Source organism: Vulpes lagopus, chromosome X (assembly GCF_018345385.1).
Source record: "Vulpes lagopus strain Blue_001 chromosome X, ASM1834538v1, whole genome shotgun sequence".
NCBI lineage: Eukaryota > Metazoa > Chordata > Mammalia > Carnivora > Canidae > Vulpes > Vulpes lagopus.
Genome location: NC_054848.1, coordinates 110,920,268 through 110,937,697, shown reverse-complemented (window position 1 = coordinate 110,937,697; position 17,430 = coordinate 110,920,268). Strand labels below are relative to the sequence as shown.

The window sequence follows — 17,430 nt, the reverse complement described above, 5'->3', positions numbered from 1 at the left end:
CAGTTTGTTCTTACCGTGCTGTTTTTGCCCAGCCCTTTCAACTCTACCCCTTTTTGTTCTCTCTAGGCTTTCCTCAAGATAATACTCTTCTCTCCACCATCATTCAATAACCTACTGTAGGTGGTCATTCTTCAGCCTTGATCCATCCCCAAGTGCTCACTTGCTCGCTCGCTCTCTCTCCTCTCTCTCATATCCTACTCCACGGAGACAGCTTTCCATCTGCCTTGTCTGCCTTGCTGGAAACTCTGATGATAATTGTGACAATTTAACTATTAACATTTGTTTACTGAGCACCTACCATGTGCCAATCCTCTCAACAGCCTCATGAGATAGGTCATTATTATTGCTCGATTTGTATAGCTGAGGAGATAAGAGGCAGACTTGCAGAACCTGCCCAAAGATCACAGAACTTGTTAATTGACAGAACTTGGCTTAGGACCCATGTAGATTTGAATCCAAAGCCTATGTTATTGACCATTCTAATATATCAGAGCTTCTCAAACTATAATGTGCCACTTATTCACCTGGCATTATTATTAAAATGCAGATTCTGACCCCGTAGGTCTGAGATGGGACTTTAGAATTTCTATTCCTAACAACCCCCCAGGAAATATCAATGCTGTTGGTTCAATGCTCCTGACTTCATGCAGTAAGGAGCTATATGGGTTGGAGCAATTCAAACAAATGGGTGTTTTAGGATTCTCTTCCACCTGCAGTTTACAGAGAAGAGATGCTATAAATCCACCACCACCACCACCACCATCACCCCCCTCCAAACACACATCTGAGTTGTTTTTTTTTTACAATTATATATATATATATATAATTCATTCATGAGAGACAGTGGGGGGGGGCGGTGCAGAGACACAGGCAGAGGGAGAAGCAGGCTCCATGCAAGGAGCCTGATACAGGACTCGATCCTGGGTCTCCAGGATCACACCCTGGGCCAAAGGCAGGTGCCAATCCACTGAGCCACCCAGGGATCCCCACATCTGACTATTTTTCATGGTAGGTGAGGGATGAGATTGCTGGCTCTTACAGGCAATACCAAATGCCTCCACTTTTCTCATTTCCAGTCACTATTGTATGTACTTTATGTACACTAACTCACTTAACTTCTACAGTATTCCTATGCAGAAAGTCATACACTAGTAAAAGCAAAAGAACTGGCATTTATGCCTAAAGAATCTAGCTCTAGAGCTCACACATAACCAATATGCTGTCCATAAGTATGGAGAATAATCTAAGGGCATTTCAGGACAGTGGTTATGAGAGTGGGCTCTGGCACTGGGTTCAAGTCTGGATTAATTACTTCTTAGCTTTGTTACCTTGGATATGTTCTTCAACTTTTATTTCTCCTTTCTGCCACTTCCAGTTTCCAGTTCGGCATGTAAGGAACTTAGGGATTGGTACTACGTTTAAAAAAATTGGTGCAAGGCTAAACAAATGTAAAAAAAATCAACAACTCTTCTTAGATCCGTAAGAGGCACGAGGTCACAGGATAAATGGTTTTCCCAGGAATTGGAGAGAGATACAGGGAAATACAGAAAATTAAATTTACAGGAGCAGAAACCTCCATAAGAACTAGTGCTAGGATAGGAAAACCTAAAAACTGTAATTGATGAATTGCTAGAAACTCTGGATGAACAACTCTGAGAGTCAAAAACTCCACAGGCCCAGTTACGGGGTGATCCCTATACTTTTATGAGTTTTACCTCCAGGAACTCTGCCCGGTCCTCACAGTGAATATCAAAAATCCCTTAGTACAGGCAGCCTGGGTGGCTCAGCAGTTTAATGCCTGCCTTCGGCCTGGGGCGTGATCCTGGGGTCCCAGGATCGAGTCCCACGTCGGGCTCCCTGCATGGCGCCTGCTTCTCCCTCTGCCTGTGTCTCTGCCCCTCTCTCTCTTTCTCTCTATGTTTCTCATGAGTAAATAAATAAAATCTTTAAAAAAAAATCCCCTAGTATTTTCTGCAGGAATAAGGAAAAAGGAACTATTTTGAAATACACCCAAGCTTTCTGTTTTTCATAGCAAAGTCTGCCCTAAGGAGAAACTACTTTACTAGTATTTAATCTGCTGGGGTTTTATCAGAGCTTAATCTTCCTGGAGGAAGGGAATATCCAACTCCAGCACTCTCTAGCCATCCTGTCCCACCTGATGGGTAAAACTAGAAACAGTTATGAAGTTCACAGTCCAGAGGCAAATACCAAAAGACTGAAACTGAATCACAGGAATATAGAATGCTTCCCCTCCTTTAAAGCTTACCACCACTTTACTAAAGGCCTATCTTTAGAAGTCCCTTTCACCCAGTATATCACCTAAAAGAATAAGTTATAAGACATACTCAAAGCTAGAAAACAAAGGACAGAGGGAGCATCACACCAGATTCAGATATAGCGAGGATGTTACAATTATCAGACCAGGAATCTGAAGCAACTATGATTAATATGTTAAGGCCCTACAGGATAAAGTAGACAGCATGCAAGAACAGATGAGTAATGTAACAGAGAGATAGACATTCCTTTTTCTAAAAGTTTTTATTTAAATTCCACTTAGTTAACATACAGTGTAATGTTAATTTCAGGTATACAATTTAGGGGCTCAGCAATTCCATACAAGACCCTGTGTTCATCACAAGTGTACCCCTTACTCCCTATCACCTATTTAACCCCTCCTCCCACCCACCTCCCTTCTGGTAACCATCAGTTCATTCTCTATAGTTAAGACTCTATTCCTTGATTTGCCTCTCTCTTTTTTCCTTTTTTCCCTTTTTTTGCTCATTCATTTTGTTTCTTAAATTCCACATATGAGTGAAATCATGTGATACTTGTCTTTCTCTGACTGACTTATTTCACTTAGCATAATACTCTCTAGCTCCATCCACATCGTTGCAAATGGCAAGATTTCATTTTTCATGGCTAATATCCCATTATGTGTATATACACAACCTACATCTACATTCTACATCTACATCTTCTTTATCCATCTATCAGTTGATGGACATTTGGGATTTTTTCCATAGTTTGGCTAATGTACATAATGCTGCTATAAACAGTAGGGTACATGTATCCCTTTGAATTAGTATTTTTGTATTCTTTGGGTAGATACCTAATAATGCAATTGCTAGGTTGTAGGGTAGTTCTATTTTAACTCTTTGAGGAACCTCCATATTGTTTTCCACAGCGGCTACACCAGTTTGTATTCCCACCAACAGCAAAAGCGGGGTTCCCCGTTCCCCACATTTTTACCAACATCTGTTGTTTCTTGTGCTGTCGACTTTAGCCATTCTAAAAGGTATGAGGTGATAATTCATTATTGTTTTGATTTGTATTTTCCTGATAATGAGTGATGTTTACCATCTTTTCATGTGTCTATTAGCCGCCTGGATGTCTTCATTGGAAAAATATCTATTCATGTCTTCTACCCATTTTTTAACTGGTTTATTAATTTTGGGGATGTTGGGTTTTATAAGTTCTTTATATATTTTGGATACTAACTCTTATCAGAAATGTCATTTCCAAATATCTTCTCCCATTCCATAGGTTTCCTTTTAGTTTTGTTGATTGTTTCCTTTGCTGTGCAGAAGCTTCTTATTTTGATAAAGTCCCAAAGGTTATTTTTGCTTTTGTTTCCCTTGCCTCAAGAGATATCTAGAAAGAAGTTACTATAGCCAATGTCAAGGAGGTCACTGCCTGTTTTCTCCTCTAGGATTTTGTTTGTTTGTTTGTTTTTTAAGATTTTTATTTATTCATTCATGAGAGACACAGAGAGACAGAGACACAGGCAGAGAGAGAAGCAGGCTCCATGCAGGGAGCCGGATATGGGACTCCATCCTGGGTCTCCAGGATCATGCCCTGGGCTGCAGGCGGCGCTAAACCGCTGAGCCACCCTGGCTGCCCTCTCCTCTAGGATTTTGATGGTCCTGTCTCACATTTAGGTGCTAGAGGTTGCCCGCAGTATTGCCTTGCAAGAGATGTTGAAAGAAGTTTTTCAGAGAGAAGGAAAATGATATGTCAGAAATTTGGATTTACATAAAGAAAGGAAGATCATCAGAGAGTGAATAAGTGAAGATAAAAATTAAAACTTCTCTTTTCCATAATCCATCAGGTTACAGTTTGTTCAAAATAATAATGACAACAATGTATTTGATTTTATTTATAATGTATCTTTATGCATGCATAAAATGAATGATAATTATATAGGGGACAGGAGGTAGGAACTAAAATTATTTTGTTATTTTAAGGTACTCTACTACCCATGAAATTTTATAGTTTTATTTGAAAGTGGACTCAGATTAGTTGTAAATGTATATTTCAAACTCAAAGCAACCACTAAAAAATTTTTTAAAGACATATAATTTTGGGGGGATGCCTAGGTGGCTCAGCGGTTGAGCACTGCCTTCAGCCCAGGCCATGATCCTGGGGTCCTGGGATCGAGTCCCACATCAGGCTTCCTGCATGGAGCCTGCTTCTCCCTCTTCCTGTGTCTCTGCCTCTCTCTCTATGTATCTCTCATGAATAAATAAAATCTTTAAAATTAAAAAATAAAGACATAATTTTTTAAATTTGAATTTAAAAATACTATGGTGAAAAAAAAATAAAACAAAAAATAAAAATACTATGGTGTAGTAGGGAAAGTGGCATGTGAATTCATAAAAAATTGGAAGCACTAAAGATACATTTAGAACAAAAAATGGGGGTCCCTGGGTGGTTCAGTCGGTTAAGCGTCTGCCTTCCACTCCAGTCATGATCCCGGGGGTCCTGGCTCTGTGGGGAGCCTGCTTCTTCCTCTCCCTCTGCCTACCTCTCCCCCTGCTTGTGCTCACTCTCTCTCTTGCTCTCTGTCAAATAAATAAAATCTTTCTTTTTTTAAAGATTTTATTTATTTGTTCATGAAAGACAGAGAAAAAGAGAGAGAGAAAGAGAGAGAGAGGCAGAGAAGAGAAGAACAATATATATTTATAATAAAGGCTAGTAGGCAGTAATTTTTGGGTTGCTCTTGAAAGAAGTTTTTGTTGCATAGAAACTTCTGAAAAATTCTGGTCTAAAGGAACCCTGCTTTGTTGTTTTGTACTCTAATTCATGTGTACCAGGGTTCATTAGGTGTAGATGCCAGTGCCCTTATGATAAAAAAAGAAGGAGGAAGGAGCTAACCTTTATTGAGTACCTACTCAGTGGAAAACATACCTAAATAAGTTTATAAAAATCCCTTGAATGGGGTGCCTGGGTGTATCAGTTGGTTAAGCATCTGCCTTTGGATCAAATCATGATCCTGGGGTCCCAGGATTGAGCCCACTTTGGGCTCCCTGCTCCGTGAGGAGCCTGCTTCTCCCTCTCCCTCTGCTCCTCCCTCTTCTTGTGCTTTCTCTCTCTCTCTCTCTTTCTGTCTGTGTGTGTCAAATAAATAAAATCTTTTAAAAAATTCCTCAAACCAACAAGGTTGATTTTTTTTCATTTTACATATGAGGAAACTGAAGTGCAAAGAGATTTAAGTAAATTACTAAAGTTCACATAGCAAGTCAATTGCATATCTGGAATTCAACATTTGTCATATTCCAAAGACTCTTTCTGATGCTCCCTTACTATCTAAGAGAGGAATTTGGAGCTCCTCTAGAAAGTCAATATGTGATATAAAATTGTACTTCTTCATACACAACTAGCCTTAGAATACAAGTTTTGGTTCCTGATGCCTAGAAACTTTCATACTGGTCCAAGGTAATCTATATTCGTAACTCTTCGGGTATATGATGTTGACTCTCCTGAGGCAAGGCTTATCAGTATGCAGACTGGCATAGCAAAAAGAACCTGGAATTGGAATCAGATATTCCTGAGTTCCAAAATTAGTTTCGTAATTTGATTGTCTATAACACTGGGCATTTCTTAGGTTGTCTGAGCTTTGCTGCCCCACTTTAATTCTCTTTTTTGATCTCCCTTCTTCTTAATCTCATTTGGGATATATAAACTGCATCTGACTTCTTACCTCTGGTTCATCCCTTGTGTGTGTTAAATATTGCCACTATGATTATGTGTAACAGCCCTCATCCACACTGTGGCTTAATGTCATTTATTTTCAGGAATCTCTAGGTTGTCTGGGTGTCTCTGCCTTTCTCTCCATTGACAGTGTTAATTTCATTTTTTCATTACATTCACTCATCAACATACTGAAATCTGGCTTCTGCTCCCATCACTCTACTGATCATGGTCTCTCAAACGTCATGTGGATTATTCCTTTCCTGAAACATTCTTCCTTTGTCGTACCTGAAATTACTCTCTTCCTAGACTCCTCTTATGTCACTGTATGCTTTTCCTCAGTTTCCTTCACTGAACTTTCTTCGTTGCCTGTTTTTAAAATTTTATTTCCTAAGTGTCCATCAACTGATGAATGGATAAAAAAGATGTGGCATATATAGATAATGGAATATTACTCAGCCATTAAAAAAGAATGAAATCTTGCCATTCTCGACAGCATAGATGAACCTAGAGCATATTATGCTAAAGTGAAATAAGCCAGATAGAGAAGGACAAATACTTTATGATTTCACTTACATGTAGAATCAGAAAAACGAAACAAATGAATAAACCGTACCAACAATAATAACAACAAAGAGAGAAACAGACCCATAAATATAGAAAACAAACTGGTGTTTGCCAAAGGAGAGGAAGGTAGGAGGATGGGCAATATGGGTGAAGGGGATTAAGAGGTACAAACTTCCAATTATAAAGTAAGTCACAGGGATGAAGAGTACAGCATAGACAATATAGTCAATAATACTGTAAAAAACTTTTGTGGTGAGTATTTTATAGTATATATAATAGTTGAAGGAAAAATAAAATATTTCCTAGAGGCTGGACCACAGTCCTCCTCTTATTCATTATCTTTTCTACAAATTATCTAATCTGTTCACCAAGTTTTATCTATTTTTATCTTAGTTTAGGATCATTCTTCTAAATTCCAGGTGTCTCCAACTGAATATAATACAGATAACAGAAACCGAATCCAACCATTCTGAATTCACCTCTTCTTATATAACACACACTGATTCTTACAGTTCGTAGAGGGTTAATGTTGCCAGTTTTTCTCACTCAGTCTTCCAAATAAGACCTGGCACTCATCCTTGTTCCCTCCTTTTTCATCTTTCCATTTCCAGCCAGTCACCAAGTTATATCAAAATAAAATAAAGCCTTCACTCCCCTGCCATAGTTTGTATGCTTGTCATTTTTGAGGGTTTTTTTTGTTGTTGTTGTTATTTGTTGTTTTATTGTTTTGGACAGGAATTATTACAGTAGCTTCCCAAGGTCTCTCTTCATTTGGCTTTTAGGGGTAACATGTTTATAATTAAGTGCCTACCACAATATTTGATACACATTAGATGTTCAGTGTGTGTGTTAGATCTCTCTCATCCTCAGGGCAAATGCATAGCACTAGGCTGACCCAAAATGAACTCACCCTGTGACTTGATGACTTGTTGATTCATCTTTTGAGAAAAGGCTCATTCGGAAGTGAAAATTAGATTTGTTTCTGGCATCTTTAGTCTCCCATTTACTTTTTGGACCTTTGCTTGGATTTTGCTTGGATTTCAGAGTACTTACAGTTTTCCACTTCTCTTTACCAAGCCCTGTTCTTGAGATAGGATATGATTAACACCATGAGGATGATTAAGCTTAAGGAGTATAGATCTTAAAATTTCTCATTATGAAAAAAAGTAGTGTGCAAGGTAATAAATGTGTTAACTGGCCTTATTGTGGTAATCATTTTGCAATATACACATATAAGAAATCATCACATTATACACCTTAAACTTATGCAATGTTATATGTGAGTTATATCTCAAGAAAGCTGGGAAAAATCAATGCCGTGTATAGCAAAGTAAGTTATTAGTTTCAGTTGCCAGAGAACTTTCTTCATGGAAAAAGAAGTATATTGGGGCACCTGGGTGGCTCAGTCAGTTAAGTGTCTGCCTTCGGCTCAGGCCATGATCTCTGGGCTTTGGAATCAAGGCCTGGATCAGGCTTCCTGCTCAGTAGGAAGTTGGCTTCTCTCTCTCTCTCTCTGCTCCTCCCCACTGCTCATTCTCTCTCTCTTTCAAATAAATGAATAAATCTTTTTTTTAAAAAAAGGAAAAGAAGTACATTAAGCATGACTTCTTTCAGAAGGACTAGTGTTTTAAAAGCTTCCAAAGCCTTAAACTAAAGGAGAAATTCTCTAATAGAAGAATTTGAGGACTTAGTAATTGGTAAATGGAATTGTTTGTGGATGATGTTGGGAGTGCCCTAAAATCGTAGCCATCTCTGTGGCCTGCTCCCATTCTCAGGCTAGCTCTGTACCTTGTTGAAAGTTACTGCTATAGGGACGCCTGGGTGGCTCAGTGGTTGAGCATCTGCCTGCTCAGGGCATGATCCAGAAGTCCTGGGATCAAGTCCCACATTGGACTCTGCCGGGAGCCTGCTTCTCCCTCTGCCTATGTCTCTGCCTCTCTCTGTGTCTCTCAAGAATAAATAAATAAAATATTTTTTAAAAGTTACTGCTATAAACAGTGATTATTTAACAGTCTGCTCTCCTGTTTGGAGAGCAAAGTAGATTGCAATGGTAACTTAAGTGCCTTCTGCCATCAGGTTCAGATAGAGTTCAGTTTCCTCCAGTGGATCCCAAATTGTTATTTTAATTAGCCAATTAATACCCATATCATTGTTGGTGGATTACAATAAAATATCTTATTGACTGAATAATTTTCAAAACAAATTGGAAGGTGAAGATGAATTTGATTGCAAATCTAGACTATATTTGAATTAATTTGTAAAATAATAGCATACAGCAACATCAATTCTGAATATCTAATCATGGAATTCAATGACCTTGAACAAAGATGGTGTTGGAAAAATTAGGTTACCTGAAGGAATAATAATGACTAGTGGGTAAAATTTATATGCTGCTAATTTGGGCTACTGCTTTAAAATTTGAAATGGCAGCAAATAGCATTGTTATCTTCATTTTGTTTTCTCAAATAAAAGAATGAGAAGCCAGATTGATTTATGAAGCATGCTGAAATCATTGCTAACAGGCTGCTTGTATTGTTTTCTTAAAATTCAAAAGAAAAGATCTCCCTTATAATGAAAGATATTTAAAAGTGAATTTGTACTGTGGTTTGTTCTGTCTGCTCTTTTCCATCAAATTTTCATGAAAGCCTCTTCTCTTGTTTCATCCTTGGCCTCTTCTTGTTGGCAGAGGTGGAAGAGAATCTTTGTTTGCTTTTCGTTGTGTTTCAAGTTTTTATTTAAATTCCAGTTCGTTGACATACAGTGTAATAATAATTTTAGGTGTACAGTATAGTGATTCAACACATCCACGCATCACCAGTGCTCAGCACGACACATGCCCACCTTATTCCCCATCATTCATTTAACCCATCCCCTGCCCACCTCCCCTCCAGCAATCCTCAGTTTGTTCTCTATAGTTAAGAGCTTGTTTTCTGGTTTGCCTCTCTCTTTCCCCCACCCCATGTTTCTTAAATTCCACATATGAGTGAAATCATATGGTATTTGTTTTTCTCTGACTGACCTATTTCCCTAGCATAGTACTGTCCATCTCCATCCACCTCATTGCAAATGGCAAGATTTCATTATTCTTTTTCATGGCTGAATAATATTTCAATACAGACACACACACACACACCATCTTCTTATTCATCAGTCGATGGATATTTGGGCTCTTCCCATAATTTGGCTATTGTTAATAATGCTGTTATAAACATCAGGGTGGATGTGTCCCTTCAAATCATGTTTTTGTATCTTTTAGGTAAATACCTAATAGTGCAATTCTTGGATTATAGGGTAGTTTGAACACAGATACAAAGCTCCTCTTTGAGGATTCATTTTGAGTCAATCTTTACATAAGTAAACCAGTTTGATTATCTCAAAATGATAACTTATTCAGCCAGAGGCAGAGTTAAAATTAGGTAACTAAGTTTGATCACCCACTTCAAATATTTTTTTATGTAAATTTCTCTTTTTCTTTTCTGGGATTCTAAAAAAAACACACATCATAAGGCTTGATATTGACCCTAACTCATATGTCTGCTTAATTTTTTTCAGCTTTTTTTTCTTTTCTCTGCTTTAGCTTGTATAGTTTCTATTGCTATACCTTCTATTTTACTGATCTTTATTTCTGCAGTTTCTAATTCATTATTAATACCATTAGTGTACTTTTAACTTCATATATTGTTTTTCATATCTGGAAGTTCCATTTGGCTCTTATTTATAGTTTTAATATGTCTCCACAACTCTCAAAATCATAGGACTCCCTATATAATCTAACATTTCAGTTTCACCATTAGTTACAAATTGTTTTGTACTCTGAGGTTTGTATTCATTTTTGAGTTTTAATCTTAGTAAGCATTTTACCAAGAGAGCCTCGTTAGATCTCCCTGGTTAGTTCGTACCCTTCCTAACTTGTATTTTTCCTTCATAGCACTCATCAATGTTGTAATAATATACATTTGGGTGTAATTTAATTAATGTCTCTCTTGTTTAGTAGACTATATGAACATGTTCTTTTTGATTAGTCATATATCTTCATCACTTAGGCTATTGTAGTGCCTGGCATATTGTTTGCATTTAAATATTTCAATAATGCTTCCATGAAACTGAAAGACTTAGAATGTATATTAGAAATATTGTCCATTTGAAGCCTTCAGATTAAAAAAAATGAAGCTACAGAACTAATGGTGTATAACCTCACATATAATAATCAGGACCATCATGAACCGTTTTTGTAACTTTTCAGAGCTTGAAAATTATAATTCATAAAAGTATTACAAGGAATATCTCTAACTTATTTATCTTATTTTGTTGTTTGTGAAATACATTCCTCTCAATTAAAAAAAACAGCCATAACATACTGTATAATGTGTTAATAATCGTACTTTCAAGTAATATTTGAAGAACATGCAGAATCTTAATTCTCTCTCATTTTAAACTGGGAAAAATATAACTTCCTTCTCAGGGAATTAATAAAGGTATTGTGCCAACTAACTAGTTTGTGTTTTAGTTGACCAGGCCAAAGTTTAGACTTTAGGAATTGCCAGTAAAGCCATTTTTATAATGATGCCAATGTCATTACTACCACCCTGCCAGTACTGCCATTTACTGAATATCTGTTGATGATCAAGTCAGTAATGTATCTATATATATCTTGAATCATTAAAACATTCCTACCTGATTGGTATTATCTTCATTTTTGTAGTTACAGAAAATGAGCCTTCATGTGGCTAGTTACTTGCCCAAGATAACACAGCTGGTAAGTGCCCAAGTTGGTGTTTAAATCCATGACCAAGAATCACAAAGATTGGCTTTTATTTTATTCTGTTAACATGTTCATAATACAAAATGTGTCATTTTAACTGTTTTATAGTGTATAGTTCAGTGGATACCTAGTACATTTAGCATGTTGTACAACTATCACTACTATTTAGTTCCAGAACATTACCATCACCTCAAAATAAAACTCGATTCTCATTTAGCAGTCACTTCTCATTCCCTCTCAGTTGGTTTTTGAGCATTGACTATGGACTCTGCAATTCTTCTAAAATTGTTTATTAGCTCTAAAATTTTGTGAATGAATTTTAAAGGATTATCTGCCTATGATCGTGTCATCTATGAACAGAGCTAGTTTGACTTCTTCCTTTCCAGTTTGGCTGACTTTCTGTTTCTTGCCTAACTTCTCTGGCTAGAATTATCTATACCGTGTTGAGCAGCACTGGTGAAAGTCAGCATCCTTGTATTGTACTGATGTTAGGGGGAACACTTTTCAGTCTTTCACTCTTGAGTCTGACAGTATAGGTGAGTTCTCCACCATCCCTTTATCATGGTGAGGAAGTTCCCTTTTATTCATAATTTGCTAAGTATTTGTATTATGAAAGAATGCTCAATTTGGTCAAATGCTTTCTTTGCATCAGTTGAGATGACCATGAATTTTTTTCATATATTCAACTGATATGCCTTATTAAATTGAATGATTTTTTTTCTACTTTGAAATACATCACTTTCATCCTCACAATGAATCCTGGCTTGGCATGTTATATAACCCTTTTGACATGCTGCTGGATTTGGTTTGCCAGTATTTTATTGAGGAAATTTGTATCTATATTCATATGGGATATTGGCTTCTAGTGGTTTGTGTTTGTTTTTACTATGATGTGTTTGTCTGGCTTTAGTATGAGGGTAATGATGGCTTCACAGAATGTGGAAGACTGAAGGCCTAAGAGTGGGAACCCATGAAAGGTCTGAGACCTAAAACACAAGGTCCAAGGCTTGAGATAAAAATGTTAGCTTAAAGATCTGGGATCCAAGGATGGAAGGTTCTAGACACCCATAAACACCTAGGACTCCAGCCACTCTAGATGCACCGAAGGTCCAGGAGAGAAAGATATCTCAAGGCTAAATTAGGTGGGAAGCTGAAAGCCTGTGACCCAGAATCCAGGAAAGATAGAAGCCCTAAGAGCAAAGGACATCCCAAGTTGAGAATATTAAGTCCCAGATTTTTTCTTTTGCTGTCCTCCCTGGACATTTTCAGTTCTTCCTTTCCAGTTCTCATGTTTCCATTTAAGCCCACTTGTTTTGAGATGCCCTTTTTGATGGTGCTATTACCCTAAGTAAACGTATCATTAGGTTGGCAATATTATACCTGGGCCAGGCTTAAGCCAATTTTGATCACAATTTTGAGCCATTTATTGTTTGTTTTTTAGATTTCCATTTCTCTTCACCTCCACCCCATTTGAGGGAGACATATAGGTAACATTGTATTTCAGTCTTCCCTTTTTCCTTAAGAGCTCCATCTGATGAGAAAAAGAAAGCATCAGGCTGCTGAGGAGGGAGGGGGGAGTAATAAGCTATCTAGAGAAGATGTGAAGAGATGCAGGCCAGTAAGAATTAGACAAGAAATACCGAGATGTGCCAGCCTGTTGAGAAGCACCAGCCAGCAACACCTTACTTCTGTGAGCTTGGTTCTGGCATCCTCAGACTATCACTACTGATAAGAATAAGAGAGAAATTCTATCATCATCTGATTTTTATGGCATAATGAAATTGTGAACACATCCATTTTTAAAGCAAATGACTTCATCTCTACCCTTCTACCTAAAAGGAAATCTCTACCAAATGCTCTGATGGGAAGATACACTTTGACTTGTGAACTGATGTGAAGTGCAGAATCTTTGAGCTGTGAGTGTTTTGAAGATTAAACAATCTTGCTCAGTATGGGTGACCACCAAAAGCAATCTGCAGCCATCTACATGTCACAACTGAGACAAATTGGAGAATGTGTTGTCTAATGTCAAATAAAATGTACTGTTTTGGAAGAAAATAGGATGAGTTAGGAAGTATTCATTTCTACCTTTTGGGGAATAGTTTGAGAAATATTGGTGTTAATACTTGGAAATTTTATAGAATACTCGTTATAAAGCCATCTGGTCCTGGCCTTTTCTTGTGTGCTGTTTAACAGCTGATTCAATCTGTGTATATTACACATCTACAAATTTTCTTTTTCTTCTTGAGTCAATTTTGGTAAGTTGTGTGTTCTTAGGATTTTGAGTCTTCCTTCTTTTTCTCTTAGTCTTGATAATGATTTGTCAATTTTGTTAATCTTTTCCATGAACAAACTTTTGGTGTAATTAATTCTGTCTATTGTGTTTCTATTCTTTATCCCATTAATCTCTGCTCTGATCTTTATTATTTTCTTCCTTCTGCAATTTTTTGCTTTAGTTTGCTCTTCCTTTTTTAGTCTCTTCAGGAGTAAAGTTAGGTTGCATCTATGCATTTATAGCTATAAGTTTGCCTTTGAGCACTGCTTTCTTTGCATCCCATTAATGATGGTATATTGGGTTTTCACTTTCATTTGTCTCAAAATATCTTCTAGTTTCTCTTGTGATTTCTTCCTTGACCCATTGGTTATTTAAGAATGTGTTGTCTAATTTCTATATATTCCCGGAATTTTTCAGTTTTCCATCTGCTATTAAGAGGATGGTTTGCATGATTTCAGTCTTTTAAAATGTATTTGGACTTTATAACCTAAAACAGTCTATCCTGAAGAATGTTCTGTGTGCACTTGAGAAAAATGTGTATTTCATTCTTGTTGGGTGGAATACTCTGTATATTTTTGTTAAGGATAGTTGGTTTATTGTGTTGTTCAAGTCCTCTATTCCCTTACTGATCTTCTGTTAGTTGTTCTGTCCATTATTGTAAATAGAGTATTGAAATATCCACATATTATTGTACAACTTTCTAATCTCTTCAATTCTACCATTCTTGTCTCACATATTTGGGGCTTTGTTGTCACATGTGTATATATTTATAACTGGTCTGTCTTAATGGATTGATCCTTTTATCAATATGTAATGCCCTCCTTTGTCTCTTGTAACAATTTTTGACTTAAATTTCATTTTGTCTGATATTAATATGACCATCTCATCTCTCTTTTGTTTACTATATGCATACGATATAATTTTTATTTCTTTTACGTTCATCCTATTTGTGTCTTTCAGTTTAAATTGAGTATCATATAGTCAGCCTGTAGGTAGATATTTTTGCATTCATTCTGCCAATCTCTATTCTTTAATTGGGAAATGAATCATGTCTGTATTTAAAATAATTACTAGTAAGGAAAGACATATTTCTGCCACTTTGTTCTTTGTTTTCTACACATCTTATATATTTTTGTTCCTCGATTCCCCCATTGCAGCCTTCATTTGCGTTTAACTGATTTTCATAGTGTATTTTTTATTTTTATTATCTTCCCAAGTGTATTAAAATATATCATATATATATGTATATATATCATATATATACATATATATACATATATATGATATATATACATATATACATATATATACATATATATGATATATATACATATATATCATAGTGCATTTTCTATTTTTATTATCTTCCCAAGTATATTAAAAGATGCTCAATATCACTAATTATCAAGGAAATGCTAATCATCTCTTCACACCTATTAGGACTACATTCAAAAAGTCAAAGATGATAAGTGTTGACGAGGATGTGGAGAAAAGAGAGCCCTTGTGCATTGTCAGTGGGAGTGTAAATTGGTACAGCCATTATAGAAAATAATATGACGGTTCTGCAAAAATTTAAAATAGAACTACCATTCGATCCAGTAACCCGCTTCTTGGTATATATCCAAAGGAAATAAAAACACTATCTCAAAGAGATATCTGCACTCCCATGCTTATTGTAGTGTTATTCCCAGTTACCAAGACCAGAAACAACTTAAGTTTCTGTAGACAGATGAATGGATAAAGAAAATGTGGTATAGATATAAATGGGATATTATTTAGTCATTAAAAAAAGTAAATTCTGCCATTTGCAACAACACAGATGAATCTGGAGAACATTATGCCAAGTGAAATAAGCCAGACACAGAAAGACAAATATTGTGTGATCTCACTTCTGTGTGGAATGTAAATAAAATAAAATAAAGCTGAATTCATAGTAACAGAGAATAGAATGGTAGTTACCAGAAGCTAGGTGTTGGTGGAAAAGGGAGTATTTTTTTAAAAGTAGAATAATGGTTGCTGGGGACCAGAGGGAGAAAGTCATAGGGAGCTATTGTCTTAGAGGTTCAGAGTTTCAGTTTTGCAAAGTGAAAGGAGTTTTGGAGGTGGATGGTGGTGATGGTTGCATGACGATATGGTTGCACTTAATATCACTGAACTGTAAACCTAAAACTGGTTAAGATGTGCATTTTATCACAATAAAAGATCTTAAAAAGAAATGTTTTCCATTTATCCAGTTTGTCACATTTTTTGCCCTAAAATTATTCCTGGTATTTCCTATCATCTCTTTATTTTTTTTAAATTTTTTATTTAAATTCAATTTATCAACATATAGTATAACACCCAGTGCTCATCCCATCAAGTGCTCTCCTTCCTTAGTGCCCATCACGCAGTCACCCCATCCTCCCACCCTCTTCCCCTTCTGCAATCCTTTGTTCATTTCCCAGAGTTAGGTCTCTCATGTCTTGTCTTCCTCTCTAATTATTCCTTACTCAGTTACCCTCCTTTCCTTTGGAGTCCCTTTCACTACTATTTCTTATATATAAGTGAAGCCAAAAAAATGATTGTCCTCTGATTGACTTATTTCACTAAACATAATGCCCTCCAGTTCCATCCACGTCAAAGCAAATGGTGAGTATTCATCCTTTCTGGTGACTGAGTAAATCCCATTGTATATACATAGACCACATCTTCTTTGTCCATTCATCTGTTGAAGAACATCGAAGTTCCTTCCACAGTCTGGCTATTGTGGACATTGCTGCTATGAACATTGGGGTGCAGGTGTCCCGGCGTTTCACTACATCAGTATCTTTGGAGTCAATCCCCAGCAGTGCAATTGCTGGGTCATAGGGTAGCTCTGTTTTTAACTTCTTGAGGAAACTCCACACTGTTTTCCAGAGTGGCTGTACCAGTGTGCATTCCTATCATCTCTTGAATTTTGTAGAACTTATAATCATGGCCACTTTTGTTCTTGATATTGGTAATTTGTGTTTTATTTCTTTATCTTTTTCAGTCCAGCAAGAGGCTTATTATTTTATTTTCCAAAAAAACAGATTTTGATGTCATCAATTTTTTATATTTTCAATTAATATTTAATTGACTTTGGTTTTTTTCCTATGATTTCTTTCTATCATTTTACTTTGGCTTGAACTTCCTCTTCCTAATTAAAAAAATTTTAGGTGGCAACTCCAATCACTGATATTAGATCTTTATTTTCCAATATAATTATTGGAAGCTATAATTTTCCCTCTAAGCACTACTTTAATTCTACCCCACAAAGGTTAACATAATGTATTTTTATTGTTACTCCTTCAAAATAGTGTCTAAATTCTCTTGGGATATTTTCTTTGTCTCTTGTACTATTTAGAACTGCATTGTTTATTTTCCAAATATTTGGTTTTCTTCTAATCATTATCTTTGATTTCTAACATAATTTATTGGTGCTAAGAGAACAGATTCTGTATTATTTCAATCCTTTTAAAGTTATTTAGACTTGTTTTATAACCAATCATATGGTCTATTCTGGTTAGCATAACATATGCCCTTGAAAGGAATATGTTATTTTGCCATTGCTGGTCACAGTGTTCTGTAAATATCAATGAAGTCACTGTCATTAATAGTGTACAGAACTTTTAACTCATTACTTTTTTGCTGTTTATTTAGTTGTTCTAAATTCCAGGAGATGAATGTGTTGAAACATCCAACCATGAATGCAGAATTGTCTATGTTTTACTAATATCTGTCAATTTTTCCTTCACAATTTTTGAAACTCTGTTAATATATGCACAGTCATCTATTATAATTATATATTTCTAACAGATAGACACTTATTATTATGAAATATTTTTATTTCTAGTAC

General features: G+C 36.2%; 1 protein-coding gene across 1 annotated transcript in view; it reads left to right on the top strand.

Moving 5' to 3' along the window:
* The window catches only part of LOC121482688 (protein argonaute 2-like), a 109,052-nt gene extending 95,857 nt beyond the window's left edge, over positions 1–13,195 (top strand). The window contains exons 5-6 of the mRNA XM_041740504.1: positions 11,240–11,293; positions 13,139–13,195. Coding sequence (XP_041596438.1) covers positions 11,240–11,268 — 29 coding nt within the window. The 3' untranslated portion in view covers positions 11,269–11,293; positions 13,139–13,195. The remainder of the gene's footprint in view (positions 1–11,239; positions 11,294–13,138) is intronic.
* Positions 13,196–17,430: the final 4,235 nt, after the last annotated feature.